The 23,286-nt window shown below is 45.1% G+C and overlaps 1 protein-coding gene across 6 annotated transcripts in view; it reads right to left on the reverse strand.

The window, feature by feature from the left end:
- The window catches only part of tet3 (tet methylcytosine dioxygenase 3), a 41,114-nt gene extending 19,942 nt beyond the window's left edge, over positions 1–21,172 (reverse strand). Inside the window, exons 1-3 of one of the 6 annotated variants that reach the window (XM_063897075.1) lie at positions 21,087–21,172; positions 20,406–20,465; positions 571–3,415 (exon numbers count right to left, since the gene is read on the reverse strand). In XM_063897075.1, the coding sequence (XP_063753145.1) occupies positions 571–3,367 (2,797 nt within the window). In that variant the 5' untranslated portion in view covers positions 3,368–3,415; positions 20,406–20,465; positions 21,087–21,172. Of the gene's footprint in view, positions 1–570; positions 3,416–7,597; positions 7,959–9,239; positions 9,317–11,224; positions 11,590–20,405; positions 20,466–21,086 lie in introns of those variants that run through there. The other 5 variants (XM_063897072.1, XM_063897071.1, XM_063897076.1 and 2 more) reach the window with 5 other exon arrangements.
- Positions 21,173–23,286: the final 2,114 nt, after the last annotated feature.

Here is a 23,286-nt window from a genome sequence, read left to right on the forward strand (position 1 = left end):
TAACCACAGTCCATTCAGTTAATTTCCTGGTTTAGTTATTCATCCATTTAGCTGACTGTCATCCTATTCTAAATATGGTGTTTACTGTATGACATGACCTATACATTCTTCAGAGATTTCTACAGTAGGACCGCCTACTCTGTTAACCTGAGCAGGGCACAACCCAAACTATAGGACCGAAGCCTTTCTGTCTAACAAAGGCTCTGTTCTGCTTGCCTGCCAGACCCAAACCCACACAAAAGGCTCCTTCTGCCACCGCTGCTATTGTTCCCACCCGCTGCCTTTAGTGCCTCACACTGTCGCAGTCTCTATGGTCACAGTCACACACCCCGGCAACACACACACATTCTCAGAAGCACTCAACCAGCATCCACACAGAGACTGTAATCGTTGACTTGGTCGTGACAGGTGCATTAATGTTAAGCTGCAAAATATCCAGATTTAGAAGGTGTTTCCCAAAAGAGTCCTCCCTGCTGAATATGCATGCCCAGTTGTTGCTAAAAAGCACTACAGAAAAAAAGCATTTACTATCTAACACTGGTCAGATTTGCTCTCCACACACTGACTTACCGACACAAGTGCAGGTGGGGAACTCTGCCTGTAGATCCTTGGAAGGAGTATCCAGCAAGGTCTTGGTTGGGGTGTCTAGGTATTGCAGAGGAGACTCTAGGAATCCTCTGAGAGACGGAGAGGATGTCAGGCCGTCCTTAGTTGGCGTGTCGTCCTCAGAGTAGCATGTGGTGGAAACTACTGTAACATCCCCAGAGGCTTCGATCTTCATGCGCTTGGGCAGCGGAGAACACGGCATGCTGAACATATCCTCCAGCGCACCGGGCTGCCAATGCTTGTCCCGAATGGCCTCCTGGTGCAGATTGTGATCCACCATAGGGCTTTCTGTAGGTGCCTTATTCATGGTTGCTTCACTTTGGGTCCCTGACTTGTTGAATTCCATCTCCTGATCGTCTGGATGAGGTGTGGAGCTGGTTTGAGAGGTGTGAGTTAAGGGAGTTGATGATGTGGGACTGAGGTCCTGAGAACTTGTCTGGGACTGGTTTAGCGGCTGAGGGTCTGTAGACATCTCCATGGGCTGAGTGGCAGGTGCTTCTGGGGCAGAATCCCCAAATTCAGCTTCGAACTGCCGGATCAGTTCTTCATACTTGGGGTCTATGTTCATGACACTCGGTAATTGTGAAGTGCTGGATGGAGATATGGAGGTCACAGGTGTGGTGGTGCTGGTGTTACTGGAGGCCAGGATGCCCCCTCCATCTGATCTAGGGAACGGGGCCATAGGTGGGGGTATTGGGCCTGTGAGGGCTGGAGTGTTTTCAGACAAAGCAAAAACAGTGGAAGAGGGAGTCAATGAGGAGCTGGAAATAGATACCTGAGATTGGGCTGGGGCAGGGAGGCCTGCAGCAGCAGCCTGAGTGGAGTTACTGTGGATGGGTAGAGAGGGTTGCAGGCCGGCCAGGGCTGCGGCTCTGTCCATCGCGAGGACTGATGGTTTTTGTACGGTGATCTGATTCTGAGGCAGGAAGGTTGGCAGGGAGGCTTTCTGCTTGGTCTTCTTGATGATTATCGGCTTGGGTTTGGGCAGAGGAGGGACAGAAAGCATCCCGCTCATAGCTTTAATGACAGGAGACCCTTGGCTGCTCTTTCTCTTCTTGGGTTCCTTGGTTTCCTGTTTGATGGGCAGATGTGGCAACCCTTCTGCCTCCATCTGTGGCCACCATTTTTTCAAGTTTTGACAAGCCATAGGTGCACGAGGGCTTGGTGCTCCAAAGCCAGGGGAGTGGTTAGAGAAGAGGTTCCTCTTGTAGTGAAGGTGCTGCTGCAGAGCTGCCTGAGTGGAGTGGCGGATGGCTGCTTGGCCAGGAGACAGGGGAGTGCCAGGGTAGTGCTGACCCAGCTGCTGACCATTAGCCATGCCGTAATGCCCCATGGAGGCAGTGTGATGGTAGTGCTCACCAGAGTCCGGTTCTTGCTTTATCCTGGCCAATACTGGGTTGTCCTGGACCTGGACACCTCCATTCTGATTCATCTGCTGTGGGACTGGAAGCTTGAAATTGCTGAACTTGCTGCTGGTGTCACCGAGCAGCTGTTTGAGCTCTGACATTGGGTCTGAGCTGCTGTGAGGCGCTGCAGCATAGTGAGACTGGGGCTCAGACTTAACACACATCCATGGGTTCCTCTGCTCAGAGCCTCTGCCTGCAGCCTGCTGCCACTGCTGGGGATTAGGGCTGAAGCCTGGATGTTTTCCCTGCCCTGGGAAGGGAGAGGTAGAGGATGGGAGAGGGGAAGCATGGGGTGGCTGGCCCTGGGAATGGGGCCTGTGGTGATCGCAGGACCCGGGGGCCTGCTGGATGTTGTGTTGTCCTGGAGGGACGGATTGAGAGCGTGAGGAGGACGAGTGGGGGCCGGGAGATGACGGGATCATGCTAGTGCCATTGGGGGGTTGAGATGGGAGGTTGTGGGCATGTTGGTGGTGATGGAGGTCACTGTTGTAGGGAGAGCCGGCAGCTTGATGACCAGTACCAGATAACTGCGTCAGGGCTTCTATTGCGATGGCTGTCTGCAGACTGACGTTCTTTTCCTTGGCTATGGAGAGCACCTGGGGAGAGCAGGGAATTGGGGGTTTGGGGCAGGGCACATGGATTAGTTGGGGGCCTTGAGATCCCTGCTGCTGGGGGTAGGGAGAAGACAGACGGTGGCCACCATTCATGTGGGGGTAGGGCTGAGGGTGATGCTGCAAATGGGGATGCTGCAGGTGAGGCTGTACCTGTGGGGGAGCATCTGCCGTCTTGCAGGCACCTTGGTCACCACTATTTGCCAACTTAATCTTAGTCTCCAGCCACTCAAGGTAATCTGGACAGTCGGGCCCATCACAGTTGCAGTTTGGGGGCTTTTGTCCATGCTTTGCTTGGCTCAGTGCTGACTGTAGAGTGTTCAAGTCTTCTGGAGTTTGGCAGCTTCCCTCAGGTTTGGCCTGAACTCCCTCAGCACCAGCCTCTTTGGTGAACTTTTCATAGAGCTGGGCTGTGTTAGGCTGCACGGGGCAGGAGGATGAGGAAGAAGGAGGCAAGGAGCCGGCAATAGCTGAGAAAGCCACCAGGTTGTGAGCGTCCTCCATGTTTGCGTGGTGGACAGGTTCACCAGGGGTTGTACCGCTGCTGCTGTTCCAACATTGTTGTTGGGTGTCACTGACCTTCCCATGCCCTGACACCCAGCACTCCCTCGGAGGCACACTCCCTGCCCTCTGCTGATCTTTTTCCATAGATGAGGCTTCATCGTTGGGGTAGCGATTCACCCCATTGGTCAGTTCCAGGCTCGGCGCGCCTTCCTGGAGGCGGTCATGTGACCCAATTTCCATCTGGCCTCCACTTCTGGGGCCATCCACTGAAGTGACTTTGCGAACAGTCTGAAATACAAACAGGGACTGAGGTTAGTGAGATCATAGCAATCCAATAATTCCACAGTAACACTACACATTGTACACCAGGAATGATTTAGAACAATCACCAATTGAATTTGTATTTGTAATATCAGACTCCATTCCCTTTTCCTCTTTCAGCTCTTATCCAGGGTTTCCCTCTTACTTCATACAGAACATACCGCACTGCAGGGTCATGTGGGGAAAGGAAAGTGGTATTAACTATTGCTCCAGCGGACTGTTTTCGTAACAGGCAAGCGTTTTGTCAAGCAAGTCACAGGTCATGAGATGTAGTTTCCCTGTTGTATATAAAAAGGACACACTGTGCTCCAGATCATTTGGGCTATGCAAAGCAGGCAGTTGGTGCTAAAGCATGTCACCCTCGGTGTGTGGGCAGAGATGGGGCATTAAATACACACTGAGGAGGGAAACAATAAAAAGTACTTTGAGGTCCAAAAAAGGCCACTTACATGTAATGAATTTGGAACATGTGAAACAAATAGAATATTTAGGTAATACCCATATATAGAGACTTTTACTGCACTTGATTACAACATGTTTATATTATAATGCTTTCATCTGTTGTTCTGCTTTCATCTTCCTTGTGGAAAAATAGAGAAAGTGTGCAGTGAAAATTTCATTCGCTCGAGTGCCTTTATCCTAAACCCAAGACATTTTCTTCTAAAACAAGACCTTAAATGGCAAACACAGAACCAACCAAATATCTGGAGGATGTCATGGTAAGATAATCTTAAATACAAAGGCAACAAAAGAAAACCCCCTTACTGCCCTGGTTGGTAAAACCACAGTGAAAGAGCTGGAGGGATAGAAATACTCAAATTCCTTGTTGGCATTTGAACATTTAGGGTTTAACCGTTTAATGCATTTAAGATTGTGGCTTTGCAGTTGTGAGGCTCTCAAACAATCTGAGCAAACACCAAATACAACGCTTGATAAACATGAGCATGTATTTATAGAAACACTCAAAATGAACTGATAACTTATTGCTGAAAAAGGAAGATTCTACCAAGTTGCAGGGAGTGCTGAAAGTGAACATTTCTGTTGTAAATGTTAGGGTTAGTGTAGACAGAAAGGCCTGTCTAGTGTTAGAAGTTCTGGACATATACTGTATGTTTGCATGGCTAATGGAACATAATTATACATGGTTCAGCTATCATCACGCTTCTGTTGACAGCAAATCACGAGAAATAGATGCAGTGAAGGAAATATTTACTGACTTGTCTTGCAGGCCTTTCCTAACAGGTCAAAAGACCCCGACATTTGTGAGGGCATTAACGAGACACGTCTACTAAACAACCCAAGACACCCTGTGGGAGGTACCGACACTTGAGTGATGGGGGAATTTATGCTGTTAGAGTAAAACTGGTTCCAGAAACAGGACAGCATTTAAATAAGGCACAATTTGGCAGAACAAATGTCAGAAAATAGTTCTCAATGCCCAAGGTGATGTCTTAAAATGTCTTGTTATGTCAGTAAAATAAAGAAAAACTGAACAATCTCCATATTTTAGAGGCTATGACCATCATTTATCATTAAAGTTGACCATTTTTGTTCTTCTATAATCGCCATTTAATGAACTACACATCAGTAAAAGGTGTAATCTGGAAAAAAGTGCATGTTTTTGATAGTCAAACAGCAGTTTGGCTCATTTACTGTCTTGTAAAAACGTTTATATGATACCGCTACTGACATAGAAAAGACATTCTGAATCATACGTCTGAGCAATACGTTGGTTTTAGCACCTGCTACAGCTGAAAACGGCACCTGTATTTTGTAATGGACGTCATATTAAGCATCCCAGCATGTGCTACTTAAAATATGAAAGTATTTCATTAACATGCTGGCTATGAGTCCAAAATTAGGGAAACATTACTTCTTCTGTCTGTAGTTTAAAGAACTTCTCAGATGTTTGGTTGCTGATCACTGCAGCCACATATCTCACTTCCTCTCTGAGTCAAAATTGGGTCAGTTACCACTAGTTTGTCAGAAAACTGCAAACACATCAATTGGACTTTTTTTTTAAGTAAAAACAAAAAAGCAGGGTGTGTGTGTGTGTGTGTGTGGGGGGGGGGGTTAGTGTTCTATGATAGTGAAAAACAATAGGTGTAGGCAAATCCTTTTACCTCGTTCGTTTTTGGAAGCTTTTGATCTGAAATATCTTGAAATGATTTAAAACCAACTGTGGTGTTTCATTGCGCTTGAATCTTAAAATATTATGTGCAAACAGCATTCAACCCGGGTTAACCCCTCAGAGATGATATTCAAATAAGCCTAGAGAGCACCTGCAAACACAGACACACCAAGGGCAGTCTGAGGAATCATTGACAAAGTTCATGTTGTGGCTGATCAGTGTGTAATCAATGGCAGACTCACTACATACACAGGTTTCTTGTCTTAGCCCAAAAGCTGCAAAGATGATTACATCCAATGTATTTCCAGCTTTCTAAATGTGATTATTTCGGATTTCTTTATTTCCTGATGTCCATCAAATGAATACATTTAAGGTGTGGACTGAAAATTAAGGCTTTTGGAAACGATGCACATTTTAAGACCATTTTATAAACATATTTCTCCATTTCCAGGTTCATAAATGTGAATATGTTCTGGTTTCTTTTGGTTCTCTAGGAGAGTCAAACAAATATATATATGAGTTGTGGAATAAATGAGACAATTGGTAAACACTGATCAACATTTTTGGCCATTTTATGGACAAATTGGATGATTAAGAAGTTAATAAAAGAGTTAAAGCCAAGAAACTGTATTAATAACCATTTGAGTGTCAAATTATTTGCATACTAGGAACACAAATCATACTCTAAACATGCACCAAAGTATTCTTCACATTGTACACTAGCATTCACTATAGAGGACACTTCCATGCATCAGAACCCTTCCCTGACAGAGGACACAACCAAAACAAAAACTTACACTTAAACACAAATCCATTTCAGGCTATCTGACTCCTTAACATAAATGCGAACTAGTTCCAGATCCAGAAGATAAACAAAGAACACGCCTCCTGTTTGTACATCCATCAGTGTACGACAGCAGAAGTGAGTCTGACGTGTAGCTTCCTCATCATTTGAATATTATGAAAATGAGCCTTTTGAAGTGGCTAATTACTGGACAGGCAGTATGATGAGGCCTTTTGAATCCACCTTCTGTGCCGGGTGTCTGTTGGGGGTCCATGGGGGCTGTGTGATGGGGGGGTATTGGTAAGAGGTGTGAGGGGAGGGGGTGTTGTCAGGGATAGCAGCCGGCATGCAATACGTGAGAGGCCCCATGTCTGCACTATCGGTGGCATCAGACGGGAAAGAGGAAGAAGAAGAGCGGGGGGGGGGGGCTGTGCATGCATGGCAGTTATGAGAACTGCAGTGTGTTGAAACACAGTGACTGCAACACTGCACAACCCACACTGACACTCTCTTTTCCCCTTTTACACACAGTTACACACACAAGACACCGCCACAGACTCCCAGTCACGTGGGTTTAAAGCACACGAATGGACTTTACTCCGATGTGCCTGTGCAGATAATAAATGCTGCGACTCTTATCTGAGTCCTCATATGATCGCAGCCTTGATTAACCTTGATGTTGCCAACCTGGGGATATAAAACCCTGCGCTGACACCTGCAGCACGTTACACCTATGCGGGTATCTTTGGACAGCACAGACCACGTGCTTTGACAAATATTTACACCGTGACGGAGCCTTGGCAAGAGTTTATCTGTCTTCAATCGTAGTGTGTCACTCACACACACAATAGTACATGGTTGACACACACTTAAAAGTGCCCTCTGAAAACATCAACACAGCTAACCGGTTCAGATCTCGCTGTCTGATTTCACAAGATAAGCTTCAACTGCTCTGCAAGGGTTCCTCAACACTGACAGTGCACAAAACAACAACTACATGGAGGACACAAAGCCAGTAAACACTCTTATGGTGGTAAGGGGGTTAAGTGCAGCTTGTGAGTAGACAGCTGAACCTAAATCCCAGATACACAACACCCCCCCCCCCCATCAATCCTCCCTCTTGTCCTCCTCCTTCTTCCCCCACCCCTTCCTTTGCTGCTGTGCCGAGCAGGAACATGAAGCAGAGACAATATGAAGCCGGCTGAGAGCCTGAGCGCCGGCGCCGCATACTTACGTGTTCTCAGACGTCCAGGCGGGGAAAGCAGACGCTAAGAGGAGCATGAGACTTTCTTGCCGGCACAGCAGACCCCGATCAATCCGACCCCCGATGGGTTGTATTCCTTTTTTTATTTCTTGCAGCCGCACAGGCAGAGCGAGCGCCGAAATACACATGCATGCATTCACACACAGCCAGCCTCACACACACACACACCTCCCCCAAACACAGCTACACACACGTTTCTCATTTCTCTCGAGCCTCTTCTTATGGCCGACGCTTTCTGTTCTCTCCTTTTTCCTTTCTCATTATCTCTTGTCTGCTCCTCCCTTCCCTTTTTCAATATCCTCTTTCTTTCTCTCAGCTACACATGCAGTCGGCTTCTCTTCGCAGCCCCCACCTTCCCCCCTCTCTCTCTCTCTCTCTCTCTCCCTCCATTCCCCTCCCTCTCGCGCAGCCTCTCCCTCCATCTCCTCTCTCTCTCCTCAGTGTGTGCAGAGCGAGAGGCCATTATCTGAGCTGCAGTGGGCACGTACGATGCAATGGGGGAGTGTGCAGTGAGCAGAAACAGAGAGAGCTGTGGGGGAGAGTCGCCAGTAGCGGCAGCCTAGGAAACAGCACAGTGCAGCAGAGAAAACCAATGAGTGTGTGTGTGTGTGTGTGTGTGTGTGTGTGTGTGTGTGTGTGTGTGTGTGTGTGTGTGTGTGTGTGTGTGTGTGTGTGTGTGTGTGTGTGTGTATGTGTGTGTGTACGCCCTTCAGCACCACTGCATTAGATGATGTTACATATAAGTGTGTGTTTTGTTGATCCACAAAAAAGCTCAGTTTGGGCTGTGACAGAGCCTTCCAGTGCAGCGGCGAACCGACAACTGCCAAGCGAGTACACAACTCACAACGCCACCAACGGGAAAAAGGAGCGAAAGGAAAAGCTATGTTATGTTTATGCATGTTTATGTTGTCTGGAAATGGTTTCTGCTTTTCCTTGCGGAGGTTTTCGCTCCATGTTTTCAGCGACTAGATTACGGCTCTGGGCCAGAGGACAAGCCACAGATTATGGTTCTTGGATCTCCATTTTCATCCCGATTCGCGTCGGTCGCCTATTCATCACTTAAAACCTAGAATCCTACACCTGTGGTGGATAGTAATAGATCCTGTAAGCGAGGCTGCATGCACAGGAGAGAGGAAAGGTTGGGAGATGAAGAGGGAGCTGCTGGCCCTGCATCGAAAGATCCAACGGACGAGGTGGAAGGTGTCTGGCTGAAGGTTCGCTCTATAAACGATCCTTCATCGACAGCATAATGTCACTCTATACACCGGGGGTGGAAATACACGGAATAGCAATGGCGATGTGATTATAACAGGAATAAAAGGAAGGACGCGAGGCGATGGAGAGGGGAGAGCCGATGACACTTCGACATCAGCGAGAAAGAGTAGCAGGATGGAAAAACTGAGGAGAGGAAAGACAACCAGAGGAGGATGTCTTAGGAGAAAAACACCGTCATTATGTAAGAAGATGATGAAGAAGAAGAGCGCACAGACAGAAAGAGGGTCTGCTGGTTGTTGCAAAACGAAGACTGCCACCACAGAAACCATCACAGTTCGCTGAGGACTTTTATCCTCTCCTGTCCACCGATAAACGTCCTCTAGTTTTCTCTCCTCACCGTTGTCCTGCCTTGGCGTCTTTGCCATCATTATCTTCATTGCCCGGATCGCTGGATGTTCCCTGTCAGACCGGCCTTGTGGCGTCTCCTGTCTTCTCTCCAACATTCATGGAGTTTGGGAGCAGATTAAACCGGGAGGAGGAGGAGGGGCGGAAACATGGCCGTCTTCTCCATGCAGATCGCTGTCAGCTCCTGCGTAGTGTTTGTCTCTAATGTTACCGAGCTACGCTGCGCTATGGCTGGATCAACTTCAGTAGCCTGTCCCTGCTTCTCTTACTTTGCCTTTTCCTCTTGATCTGTCGCTTTCTCAAAGTGCCTCTGCCTCCCTCTCTCTATTTGCCTCTCTGTTTTGTTTCCTGAGCCTTTTTCTCCTTGTAGCATAGCTTAGTGCATTTCCATTCCAACTCTTTCTGACGCTGGCGATCTGTGGCCCTGTAAATTGCACACTGTCCGTCCCTCTGTTGCCACACATATTCGTATATATACACACACAGATGAGCGTCAAATCCTAGAGAGGAACACAGCGCAGCCTAAGCTGTCTAAGGCAAGGAGAAGAGAAGTAGAGCATTAGGTCATGTGACCAGGGAGTGCCAATGAGCGAGGGGGAGAGCAATGAGCAAGAGAGGTAGGAAACACATGTGGCGGTGACGTAGCTGCACCGTCATCTTCGTCATGAGTGTCTCCCACCCGGACGCTTGCCTCCACCTCTGGGTGGGCACATGTTTGCTTCGGTCACATGCCCACTTACAACGATCACCCACCACACACACCAACGGACACTCGAAAACGTCATCCACCCGACTCACTCTCCAGGCAGCAGTGACACAGCAGTTTCAAACTCAAGACTCGACTTAACCCCCGCGTCACATCCTCTCTGCGCAGTTCCTCTTTTCAAAGAACTAATGATCACATGAGGCGTTTTCTATCCTCTAAAGCTCTTACTGAAATATGTATAACGGCTACTCATAACACTCATGCCACAATACATAGTTTGATCAAAGCTCGATGTTTCACTTTGAACAAGGAAACAGTAAGAAGCCGATTGTCTTCCAAGTAGAATGATTATCTGTCGCATTATTGTGCCTTTGTATTTCACATATTGGACACAATCCGCCTTTCCTTAACAGCAGTGAGTTATTAACTAGAGTATGTTGAATATAGTTAACCAGAATATAGAATAGGAGCTTTCAGTAGGGTATGAATAAGCCATATATTTGAATTATTCCATATTTATGTTGAGTAGTTTTTGCAGGTTGTAAAATGTCAAAATATCAATTTATTTTATATTATTTATTTATATAAATATAATATATATATTAATTATTTCATTTATTATATTATTTTTAAGGTAAATCATATTTCCTGGTTGAATAAATGAAACTAACACAATTTCGAGCAAGATAATTGAATAAAGGTTTTTTCCATAATGGAACAACCCTACAAATAGTCCTGGATAAAAGGGACCTCACAGACATCACAACAACTACAACAACAACAACAACAATTACAACAACAGTGTTATAAATGAAAAGCATCACATGTCTTTAACACTAAATAGAAAGACAAGCTTAACTCTTGTTCTAGTCGAGGTCTGAAGGAAAGTGTCTCTGTCCAAATACAACGCTGAGTAAAACCAAGAAGTACAATTTGACCAAAACAACAACAAAGAAGAAGAAGAAGCCGGTGTTATTTCAGGACAAGAAAATGTCTGGTGTTTTCTGGAACCCTGTTTGAGAAAAGTCAGGGGTTTACCAACAAAGAATGCTCAGGATGTTTCTATGAGAGGAACACCACCATGCTGCCATTCAGGTTTGCCCATGAGAGCTGTCCTGAAATCACCCCCTGAGCACAAAGGGTTACTTCTCATCTAGATAGCAGAACAACGTGACTGATTACACTATAACCGAAGGCCACACCGCCTGTCATCTAACTTGTAAATCAATTCAAGAGAAAGTATCTGAACAGTGAAAATGAATTTTACTCACGGCAAACCTGCTGTAACCTGGCATCGAGAAAGAGGAAAGTACAACACACTCTCACATGGATCATCTCACAATCTAGTCAACCGATCGTCCAAATGAGTTGTTTTTTTCACGCCCTCGTGTCTTTCTCTCTCCAACTCTCTCACGTCTCTCGCATGCTGTTTCTCAGCAGCGCAGAGGAAAGGTCTTGGTTGTAGGAGTGATGACTGACATGAGAAATCCTCCCTCAGCCGTGTGTGTGCAGGATCGTATCACATATGACTAATCCTGAATCATCCTTTTTTCTTCTCATCTCAACAAAGTCCTGACATAAAAGAGAACTTTCCGGCACCCGAAACAAACTTGTATTTAAATTTGACCAACACAGTGGGAGGTTTGTGTGTAGGAAACACATGAGGAGCCAAAACAGAACAACCCATTCTGCCTCATGTGTGAATTATATTTACAGGAACTGCTGTGATTTCTGCAGATTCATGACTGCTCATCAGTGGGAGGATTTAGGGTTAAAGCCATCGAGCAGCTCACATGAGCACCATGTTCTTGACATGAGTGTGTGTGTGTGTGTGTCCCCTTCTTCCCATCTTTTCCTGTCAGCTGACTCCCCCCTCTACCTCCATACACCCCCACCCCACATTGCCCTGCAGTCTAAAGCCATCAAGTTCATGAGATCTGACACACTTCGACTTTCTTTCTCCTTCCCCCCTCGTTTTCTTTCCCTTCCTCCTCTTCCCACCCCCAACACACACTTTACTGTCTCTCGTCACACACGCACACGCACGCACGCACACGCACACACACGCACACACACACACACACACACACACACACACACACACACACACACAGAGGTGGGAAAGTAAATGCATCCACTGGCCACACTTGCAGAGGAGCAAACTTTAATGATTTTCTCTCCCGCACACACAGAGGCTAGCATGCCGACAGTATTGGATTGTTCGGGGGGGTCAGCGGGTTTGTTGTTGGGCAGGACGAGAGGCTGCAAATATTTAACAGAGCAGAAAAAACACAAAGCGTTTCAGCCTGGTTTAACAAATAAAGGGGAATAAATGACTGGGTAATCCTGTTATTATGATTAGTTTAACATTCATTTTGCTAGATTTGTCTTTTTCTTTAAAAAACTCTACACTTTTCTATAGATAGAAAAAATGACTTACAAGTCACTTTCAATATGACATATATACAGTATATAAAGTATTATTGAGATATGATATAGGACTTAGATCTGGGGTCCTTTAAACTGTTGAAATATATACAGTATATCAAATTTAATTGAAGATTTAAAGGCTTTATGGTCATTTTATTTTCAGATAATGCTCTCTGGTCATTCAATGATTAAATATAGAATAACCACAAGGTAAAAGCTATGTTAGTATACTCCCATGTGCATTTAATACTCAACAAGTTAAGTATTTTCTCATTTTGTTAAGAAGTTTAATGTCCAAACGACAGAAGAAGCCCTACTTTTAGATAAAAGCTATTTCAGTATTTGGCGAGCTGAGAGTCTCAGATGGTTTTCACATGTTGTGCGCTCTCCAAAGTTAGCAAAACAGTGACTTTAGGTTAAAGATCAGCATGTTATGCGTTTTCCAAATGACACAATGACTGATTTAACAAAGTTTGGCTGCTTTTATTATAATACAGCGATACAAGCCACGCATGCAAGCTAGAAGAACTACACCCTGCCTAAAATAATTGAGTGCAAATTCTCTATAAGAGTGGAACTCCTTATGCAGCGTGTACATGTATCTATAGGTGTACTGCATGCCTACACCATCAGCAGACTGGTTAAATATTAAGATAAGATAAGAATTACTTTATTGATCCCAGACTGGGAAATGTTTGCGTTGCAGCAGCATGATACAATACAAGTCATTGCACATAATCAGTCAATTAAGCTTCATCTTGGCGCGCATCTGCCTGTTTCTCTATCTTTATCTGTTTTCCCGTTTTCCAAAACTAAATGCTTAGCATACTCAAAAAGTCAGACAATTGATGGTGCCTTTTTGAATTGCATATAAAGGCTTTGCAACATAGTCAACATCTGAAATATTGTATCTATGAATGTACACTCTGTTAACATATGATAGACTTCTCCTTGTTATTTGTCTGTTTCTCTCCCTTTGTAATTGCCCAAACTAAATGGTAAGGATAGTCAAAAACTGAAATGATTGAGAGACTTTTTGGAACCAGTGAAGACGCGTCTATGAATGTAGATCATCCTGTTAATCATGTTGTTCATATTTTAGGTTTCACCGTGTTATTTCCACCTTGCACCCGTCTGTTCCCTCTCTTTGTCTTTGCTTTCATTGCCATCTGCCCCCCCCACCCCCACCCATGGCTCCTCCCCCGACACGCTCCCAGGCAGGACAGTGTTGGGTTCAGGGCGTGTTTGTGTGTGTGTAGATCGTAGTGCTGAGTGCACGGCATCCAGTCTGAGTCATACCTCCTGACTTTCGGCACGTGCAACTCGGCACGAATAGCCCAGCTGGGGAAGGCCAACCCTCCCCCCTCCCTCCTTCCCTTACCCCTCAGCTCACAAAGAGAAAGAGAGGAGCGGTTTGAGGAGGGAGGAGGAAAAATTAAAGGTGGTGAGGGGAGGTGGGGGTTTGTTGGGCAGGGTGGAGCTGCTAAAAAATAACGAGGAGGAGGAGGCGCTGTTTCAAAGAGGCAGCTCTTTGTGCCGGAGGTTTGAAAAGAAGGAGCAGAATGTAATCAATATATAGGATATGTCTTTGGGTTTGAGACAAAGAGGGTGGACTAAAGACAGACGGGGAATGGATGTGGGTAAAAAATACTGTGAGCAAGTCAGAATAAAGTTTACATCCATGTCCAGCATTAACAGTTCCTCCTTAAAGTAGAAGATTGTGGATAATATATTTCATATTAGAGAGCATCCTTATTTCTTCTGTACATTTTATAATGTCTAGATACTCAGTTTTATTGAGAATATTTTACATTTGTATTGTTTACCTTTGTATTTTATTCTGTTTTTGTAAATCTTGTAGATGGCTGTCCACATGCTGCTGTGACAGAACAATTCCCCAACTATGAATAAAGTATGTACTTATTTATCGAGTAAGGCAACTTGTCTCCAGATGAGACACATCACACACTTAATAATTATGTGAGGGCTTTTCTGGAGATCATATTAGGGGTTTTAAATGCTCATACTTGAGAGGGAAAGCTGGAGGAACGTCTCGCTGCACGGTGGCTGGTTGCCAGCCTTGTCTCTCTCAGGACTCCGGCTAAGATTAGCTTCCCATATGTTCACGTCAGGCGGAGCCGGGCTTAAAGGGCCAGTTCTCCACCGAGGAGCCATATACACTAAATCATGCTGATTTACAATCAAGGTCCAAATGCTTTTTATATCACATAAAAGGCTCTTATAGAGGATGATGTCTGGAAAGGTTTTAAGTTCTTTGGGAAGTAAATACATGCCATGTGTTCTGAACTGCCAGTGTTATTCACTGTCTTACATTAAAGCAACACAAATGAGTCTAATAATCAATCACATGATGGAATGAAAAAGATCGCCTGCTGTTTTTATTATCGTTTCATTTGAAGTCTTTCAATATGGGCAGAAAATGCTGTTTTCAGCTTCATTTTTTAAAGGTGAATTATTGCTTTAAACAAGGAATATTATAAGAGAAAAATACGACAAGGCCTTGGGTAATTGTCTATCAATATTTAGATAAGACCATAGCAACACCATGAGAACATGATCAAAAGGAAGGTGTTGATGTTTATTAATTGGTTAATTAATCAATTACTTTATCAATCTAAAAGTAAATCAACAAAATAGTCATTGATTTAATCAGTAAAGACATTTTAAATTGCAAAAATGCAGTTTTTCAGCCTCTCAAATATGGATATTTCCTGCTTTAAACGTTTTAAATCATATTTAAGTGAATCTTTTTGGGATTTTTTACAGAAAGAAGACATTTAAAGACATCATCCTAGACTGATTTTTCTGACATTTTTATGGAGCATAAATCAATAATGAAGATCACCATTAATATCTTACATTAAAATCCATCATGTATGAATTCCCATGAATAAACCTCCGTTGTTTCAGAGATCAACATTTTCCCCGTGCGTGCTCCCATCGTGAGATAAAGCTTTGACAGCTGTGGCGTTGTGTTGCATAAAACCTGGCGGCGGGGCAGCCGAGGGATTCAGGATCGAGTAAAGTGTCCAGAGGGAGCAGCGAGCAGCCACCAGAGAGGTGAGAGTTAAAGAGCTGGAGCAACAGCTGAGGGCTCCTCCCATCCCACCCCCACCCCCGCTCTCCCCATTCATTTTTTATTAACTGCGGCACCAGGCGGCCGACAGCCTCCCTCCGACATCAAACACTGATCCCACCAACGATGGCACACACTGAAGCTCGTGGTGCCATGCAGGGTATTGATCCATCATGATCACTGGCACACTGAAGCAGGACAGAGACTAACACCTGCTTTGCCATCATTAGATACAGATTACACCTCTGAGTCCGTAATGTATTCATGATTGCATGCATGAGGCAATTATTGGTGACTATGTGCATTATTAACTCCCAGGAGGACCTACAGGATGGGATGTTTTCACGTCCTTCAGGCGTCTTAGCTACAACACTTCTTCTGTAATCTTTCATCAGTCAGGGAAATTACTTCGACACAATGAGCTGTAAATGTTTGTGAAGTGCCAGGAAGCAGCTGACGATTTCGGAGTTTGCTTGCAGGGTTGTAGTCAAGGTTAAATGGGTTTATATTTAGTCGCTTCTTAACTGCAGACAAGGCTTCAACTTGAACGCAAGTAATTCAATCAGTACTGTGAGGATTTGTCACCAACTTAAGGACGCAGAATAAATGTATACTTCTCCTGCAAAATAACCATTTAAATATCAATCATTAACCTCGTTTTTATCTTGCATGCCTCCCTCAGTAAACGGAGATTGAGAAAACGGAGAAAAGTCTTGATGTAATGATCTACAAGTAGGTCGCGTTAAAGCAAGACTTCTGCACGTCTGGAACTTGTGCAAGCACACTACTGGTTCAAGTGTTTTAGATTTAGTTTTATTGAGCAGTTACGAGGTTGGGAAGTAGTGAGCTTACGACTGAATACATGAGATGTCCTGGACAGTTTCGACACAGTTTTGCTGTTATCTTACCTGAAATTATTAAGACTTTTCTCCATTCTTGGATTCTTCGTTCACCGGAGAGACACGCAAAAGTTTTATTTGGGAACTCAAAGTAACAATGGAAAGGTAACTGATCTATAAATGGTCATTTGCGTGTGATTACTCCTCTAAACAAAGATCCATAAAGGATTATTTGATATAGCTTTGCTGTTGTTAAAGCAGCCCCATTTTTAAGTCATCGAGTCCACATTTTATTGATCTTTTCTTCTCTGTGGAGGCATGCAACATTCCTTTCAAGATTTCAAGGAAACACAAGGTGAGCAATTGATCCAAAATGCATTTTTCATGAAAGCATATTAAAGGGAAAGATTAAGATGTGTCCTTCATTCATTACTTGTGACGTTCTGAGTGGAACAAAGATGCAAGAGCATGACAGCACGATGTGTTCACCGTGAGAACCAAAACGCAGATCCCGGCTACTATAACAGTCTATAAACCCCGTTTTACCCACGGCTATTAGATCACTAGTTGTGTTTCAGGGCACACAGGAAACATAGCTGCGTTTTTTCACAGACGGAAACTTCACACAGAGCAGTGAACGCATCGCGAGCCAGCGCTGAATGGAAGAGGTGATGTCAAACCCTCCACTTCCTCGGTCTCTACTACACTACACACACACACACACACATATGCACACGTGTGTTGTTCGTCACGTGACCAAACTTTGGATGCCGGACTTGAGCTAAAATTAAAGCACTGATGTCATCAGACATTCAGTGTTGCCACGGAAACTGGGTCAGCGTTAACCCTTTGCGAGTGAAGCCGGGGATTCCGGCGTTAAAAAACCTTCCATCTGCTGTCTTGCACATGGAGCCTCTACTCCGCTTTCTGACTCTTTCCCACCGCCGTGCCGTGTGAAGTTCATCTTACGTAGACGGAGGAAATCCTGTGTTTGTGCATGGAAAAAAAAAATCACGCGAGTGCAGTGTGTGTGTGTGTGTGTGTGTGGTGTGTGTGTGTTTTATAACATGTTGTGGTGAACTCTTAACTTGCTTCCTGAACAGCTAAGACTTGAAAAAGCAATCATAGAAAGCGCAGACTGACATGCTTTCAATCATGTGCTGGACCTGTGTGTGCGTCCTGAAAATATACTTGTATGAAGGCCGTAATGACTAACTTTCTTTCAAAGAACACGGCGAAGAGTTCTGTACAAAAATAAGTAAGGGAAGAGTGACAGCAGGTTGAAGTCCATGCTGAATAAATATGTTTTATATATTCACAGTGCTTGCGTATCTTATGATCCTGGATAGGGAATTCAAAAGTATTCCTTTATAGTTTAAAAAGAATGTGACTAAACACTTTGAGGCGGAGCAGGTTAGCTAATGCATGTCTGATATTCAGTGTTGGGCAAGTTACTTCCAACATGTAATACAGTACATGTTACTTATTACTGTCTGCTTAATGTAATAAGGTATTTACATTATTACTGTCTCTGAACTGTAATGCGTTACACTACTTTTGCGTTACTTTGAGTCACTTTCACCAAAATAACCACAAAAGTAGGGCTTTAAAAGCTCAAATGTAGTTTATTGCAGCTCATTAATTAAAGCTATCTATCTATCTGGCAGTACATGATGAAAATTAGGAAAAGAGCTAGAGATTAAACTCATGCTCTGTTTAGTGGGCTGAATAATATGTGGTACCGGTAACATGACGTCTCTGTGTGTTATTAACAACATGTTAGTGGAGCCTCTGCACGGCCCTGTAACCTGCTGTATATGAACGAGTCTCTATTCAACGTTAGCTCACCTTGTCATTGGTATGTTAACGGGGATTTGGCTGACAAGCTTTCTAAAAGCTGGCGATTCCACAGAGGACAGAGGCTGCAGATGTTCAACACTCTGCCACGAGTCTCTGAACTTCTCGGGGTTGAACCAGCAGAACAGACCCAGAGAAAGTGACCTTGTGTTGCTTGGGCCTGCGCTCTCTCCTGTCTCTTTCTTGTCTTTTCTCCGACCCTGCAACTCTACATTGTGAGCCTGCAGCTCTGCATTGTGAGCCTGCAGCTCTGCATTGTGAGCCTGCAGCTCTGCATTGTGAATCCGTTTCTGCAGCCCTCTTAACTGATAGTCAAGAGTCTTACTGAGTTACTATTCTACCTGCACAATTGTTCCTCTGGTGTCGGAATGTCTCGCAATGTTTGTGATTTCTTAAAAACAAAACACCACATCACTTCGGGTTCAAATGTGTTGTAACTGCGTTACTGACAATTGTAACGGGTATTATATTACCCAAATTTCAGAAGCAATGCGTTATATTACTGCGTTACTTCTGAAACGCGTTACACCCAACTCTGCTGATATTCTCTGTCTGTTTTTGTTCTAGTTTATATATTTAATGATACAGTATGATTACTAACCAGAGCTGCGGGCGTGCTGGCTGCCCCCCTGGTTATTCTTTGTGGGACCGGGGAAATGTTTGACAAGGAAACAGATCCCGATGAGATAAACACCGCGGCGAGGACCATGACCCCGGACAAACAGGAGCTCAGGAAAAGGCCACAAAGGGAGCGAATAGGAACTTGTCTGCACCGATTTTATTTTCACCCCCCTACAGATGGTCGTATATACCTTAAAGATAAAGAGGCACGGGGATTACAGCAGACTTAGAGGTAAAGAAAACCTGTTCATGACATTTGAAACTGATTAACTATATACTTCATCCCTGTGGTGACGCAGCTGATGTGTATCTGTCGGCTCGGATGTCCTCGAGACATTATCCTGCAAGGTGGGGAAGTAACTAAGTATATTTACCAGTACTTAAGTACAATTTTGAGGTCATTAAGGCCATTTAAGATACTTCATTCTTCTGTTCCACTACAATTACAAACATTTTACTCTTCCACATTTATTTGTCAACATTAGTTACAAGAACCTTTGTATTATTAATAAGAAATGATGTATTATGATGAACCAATATGGATTTAGATACCAAGATATAAACACATGCACTGATTATATTCCAGTAATATCAGATATACTGAATATTTGTCTTCCTATATTATTGCAAAACCCAATCAACACATTTTGATCCCAATATGTCTGTACTTTAGTAAAAAAAACGAGGGCAGAACTTTGAGTTGTAACTGAGTATTACTCAAAGACCTTCTTCCACCTCTGGTATCTTGTCTCTGTCACATTTTCCCCTACGCATGAGAAGTCAAACTAAAGCTTTCTTTCTCCCGAGAGAGGACATCCTAATAATCTTATAACTCGACAAATCCTTTCCTCATGAAAACCTCGCCGCTGAAACTTCCCCTGCACATAAAACACAGGAGCGTGCTTCGACTCGACAGGCTGCAGAACAGCAGCGCTCAGCGGCCGCCACACGCCACAGGTTACTACGCCCGGCAATCACACACGTACGCATGCGTGACCCACTAACTTTTACTCCCTTTACCTCATTTGACTCCAGAACCTAGGAGGAGGAGAAGAAGAAGAAGAAGAAGGACGGCCCCCTGGCTCCTGAGCCGGCGAGTCGGCTTCCTCCTCCTCCTCCCTCTTACTCCCTCCTCTCCCTGGCTTGTTGTATCTACACATGCTTGGCTCTGGCACCAATCAGAGGGCAGCGTGGGACGCTTTAAACTGAGGACGCCACTACTTCATCATGAGGCGCTCAGCTCACTTGGAGATAAACTTTGACACCGTCAGCTGCCGAGTGCGGAAACTGAGATTGCCAAAGTAAATCGTGAGACGTCTAATAATGCACCTTTATTCCAACCGGCGATGATATCACGGAGAAATAATGAGCTCGCCGGAGAGAGGAGCAAATAGTCAAACGACACACTAGCGACTGAGCCACAGCGGTTCCTGTCTAATAGCTATTGAAAACATAGACATACATAGCAAAACTAACAGAGCGGAGTCACGTTTAAAGGAATGTACGAGCAAACACACACATAGAGTAAGTAGTGCCTGCGTTGACTGACGTTTACACCTCGTAAATAAGCGGGAATCAAAGCAACATTAAGTGACACAAATGTCTTACCTCCGCTGGAGGATCAGGGTTTCCCAAGCTGCCTGGTCGGTTGTCTTCAAAGTACTCCACCTGTACAGCCATTCAACAGAAGAAGAGCGAGAGTAAGGGGGGGGGGGGAGAGAGAGAGACAGAGAGAGATGGGAGGGGGTGAGAATAACAATCAATAGAATAATGCGACAAGGGCCTGTTTGAAACAGACTCGTCATTAAGGGTAAGCACCGGGGGTAACGTGTCCGTCTCTAAACACACACCTTCCCATGCTGTCATGCTTTTTTTTTAAATACTGTATTTCTCTTTGATTTGTGATCAAACAGAGAGCCGGCACTTCCCTCTGTTGCTGGGACACAGAACGAGATTCAATTTCAATTAAAGAATTATGTAATGTCTGTACCCTCACCTGACACAACCTCCCTCATGTATATAATAAATGCTGAATAGGAGAGAGTGTGTCGGTGTGTGTCAGTCAAACGCTGGGATGCAGAACATGGAAACTGTAAAACAAAAGCATCTTCTTATTTGGCACAGCATGTCCCCCCCCCCCCCCCCCTCCCTCTACATAACCCTGGCTGTCTCAATGTTAAATGATGTGTTTTGTCTAGAGCTGTTCCCCAGTCCCGCCAATCTCACCGCTCCTCCTCACCCCCCACCCACCTATCAATCCTAAAATAGTCTGGAGTGATGAATATTTACCCTCCAAGCCTCTGAGCTGCCTTGGTTTGTACTCCGCCGTCCGCTGGCCGAATCCCCATCAGAAGACTCCCTCTTGTCTTCACCTCTATCCCTCTCTCTCCCTTTCTTCTCTTTCTCTCTCTCTCTCTCTACCTCTCTCCTCTCTTCTTCCTCGGTCTCTCTCTCTCGCCTGTGTTCCAGCAGCCCATTCAGGAAGCCATCTTGTGTTTTTAATCTGGTTTTACATGAGCCCTCGTACGCACGTTCTCCCTCTCTCTCTTTCTCACTCGGTGTCGCTTGTGCTCTTGCTCTACCCCCTCCCTCTCCCGCTCTCTCTCTCTCTCTCTACCGCACACACACACATGCAAAAGGGATTTTTTTCTCTCTCTCTCTCTCTGTGTGATTGCTATCACTCTTTCCTCCCACACGTTCACTTATTTTCTCTTTTCCTTCTTCATGCATGATGTAAATGCCCCTTTAACCAACCCCACTCACCCCCTCCTCTTCCTCAAACATATACACTCGTGAACAAATGTATGTATGTATACACACACACACACACACACACACACACACACACACACACACACACACACACACACACAGAGAACGCCGGGGAGAGACGTCACGCTAGAGATAGCACACAAAGGCAGTCCGTCCACCAATCAGAGGCCGGGCTGGGCTCTGCTGCTAGGGTGAAATAGAAGGAGAGCAAGTGAGGGTGGCGAGAGAGGGAGAGAAAGAGGGAGGGAGAGGGCGAGAGAAAAAAGAGCTAGAAAAAAAGGGAGGTAAAATAAAAAGGGAAAGGGTCTGTGTGAGTGAGTGAGTGAGTGAGTGTGTGTGTGTGTATATGTGTGTGTGTGTGTGTGTGTGTGTAGCACCATAAAGAGACTGACATAAAGAGACAGAGCGAAGGTGGTTGGGAGGTGTACAAGATTGTGTGTGTGTGTGTGTGTGTGTAGGGGGGGGGTCGGGGGAAGGGTCGTCTCTATGCCTGTCAATTATCTCCTCGAGCTCGCCTTCCCTAAACAATGCCTCTGGTATGTGGTATCGCTGAGCACCATCTGTGTTCAGGGCTGCCTGCAATAACTGGACTGGACTGCTCAGCGCGCACCACACACACACACACACACACACACACACACACACACACACACACACACACACACACACACAGAGACCCTCTCAAAGAAGCCTCACAACTCCCCCCCCCCACACATACACACCCATGACAGGCGAAATGCACAATAACACAGCAAAGCCCAGCATGCTGACTCAGAGAAACAGACAGACTGCTACTGAAGAGAATCAGAAATTAAAGCAAAGTAAAAGCTGCGTTCGTAAACAAATGAGTGATTTACAACGTGCAAACACCCTGAGAGCTGCCGTGTGGCTTGCATTTCACGAGAATGGCATACCAAGCATATTTTTGGAAGCGGTTGTTCACCATGTTTACATCCTTGCAGCTTTTTAAAGCATCTGCACGTGTTCCTACGTGCACGTAACCGGGCGGAGGGGAAGGTTTTTTTTGTCTAAATCATTAACCAGGTAATTCTGTCACGTTTTTATCGAACCCCTTAACAACTGTAAAGGATCGCCTCTAGTGAATGGGCAGGTTTAAGAAAAGTGGGCCGAAGACTGTTTGAAAAAGGCGCCGGAGAGACGAGACAAAGTCAACGAAAGTTCACGCAGGCTGGCGAAGACACAGCGAGCCGAGGCGAACGCACAGGACCGACAGCGAGACAGAGACAGAGAAGGGAAATGAGACAGAGAGAGGCAGCCGCGCTCTGACACAGCATTTGTGGTGTGTGTCTGACGCTCTGTATGGCACGGGAAATCCCCTCTGCTGACGTCACACAAGGCCACGTGTGTGTGTGTGTGTGTGTGTGTGTGTGTGTGTGTGTGTGTGTGTGTGTGTGTGAGTGTGTGTATGTGTGTATATGAGTGTGTGTGAGTGTTTACGTGTGAGCAGACAGGGGTAAGCTGGACAGCGAGAGCTTCAGTGTGTTTCGGTACAGGTGGCCCCGGTAGTACTCTGAGCCGTGGTCGAGTGAAAGCAGCGGTAATGAGAAGAGTACGAGCGTGTTAGAAATATCCACAACGTCCTCGCGAGAGGAAGGTCTGCAGACTCAAGAGGAAGCTTTTCTCACTCCAGAAAATCTTGCCTCCTTTCACAGCCTTCAATGCATGCATGGCAATCACTGACGGAGCATTATCACTC

Source organism: Eleginops maclovinus, chromosome 12 (assembly GCF_036324505.1).
Source record: "Eleginops maclovinus isolate JMC-PN-2008 ecotype Puerto Natales chromosome 12, JC_Emac_rtc_rv5, whole genome shotgun sequence".
Lineage (NCBI taxonomy): Eukaryota > Metazoa > Chordata > Actinopteri > Perciformes > Eleginopidae > Eleginops > Eleginops maclovinus.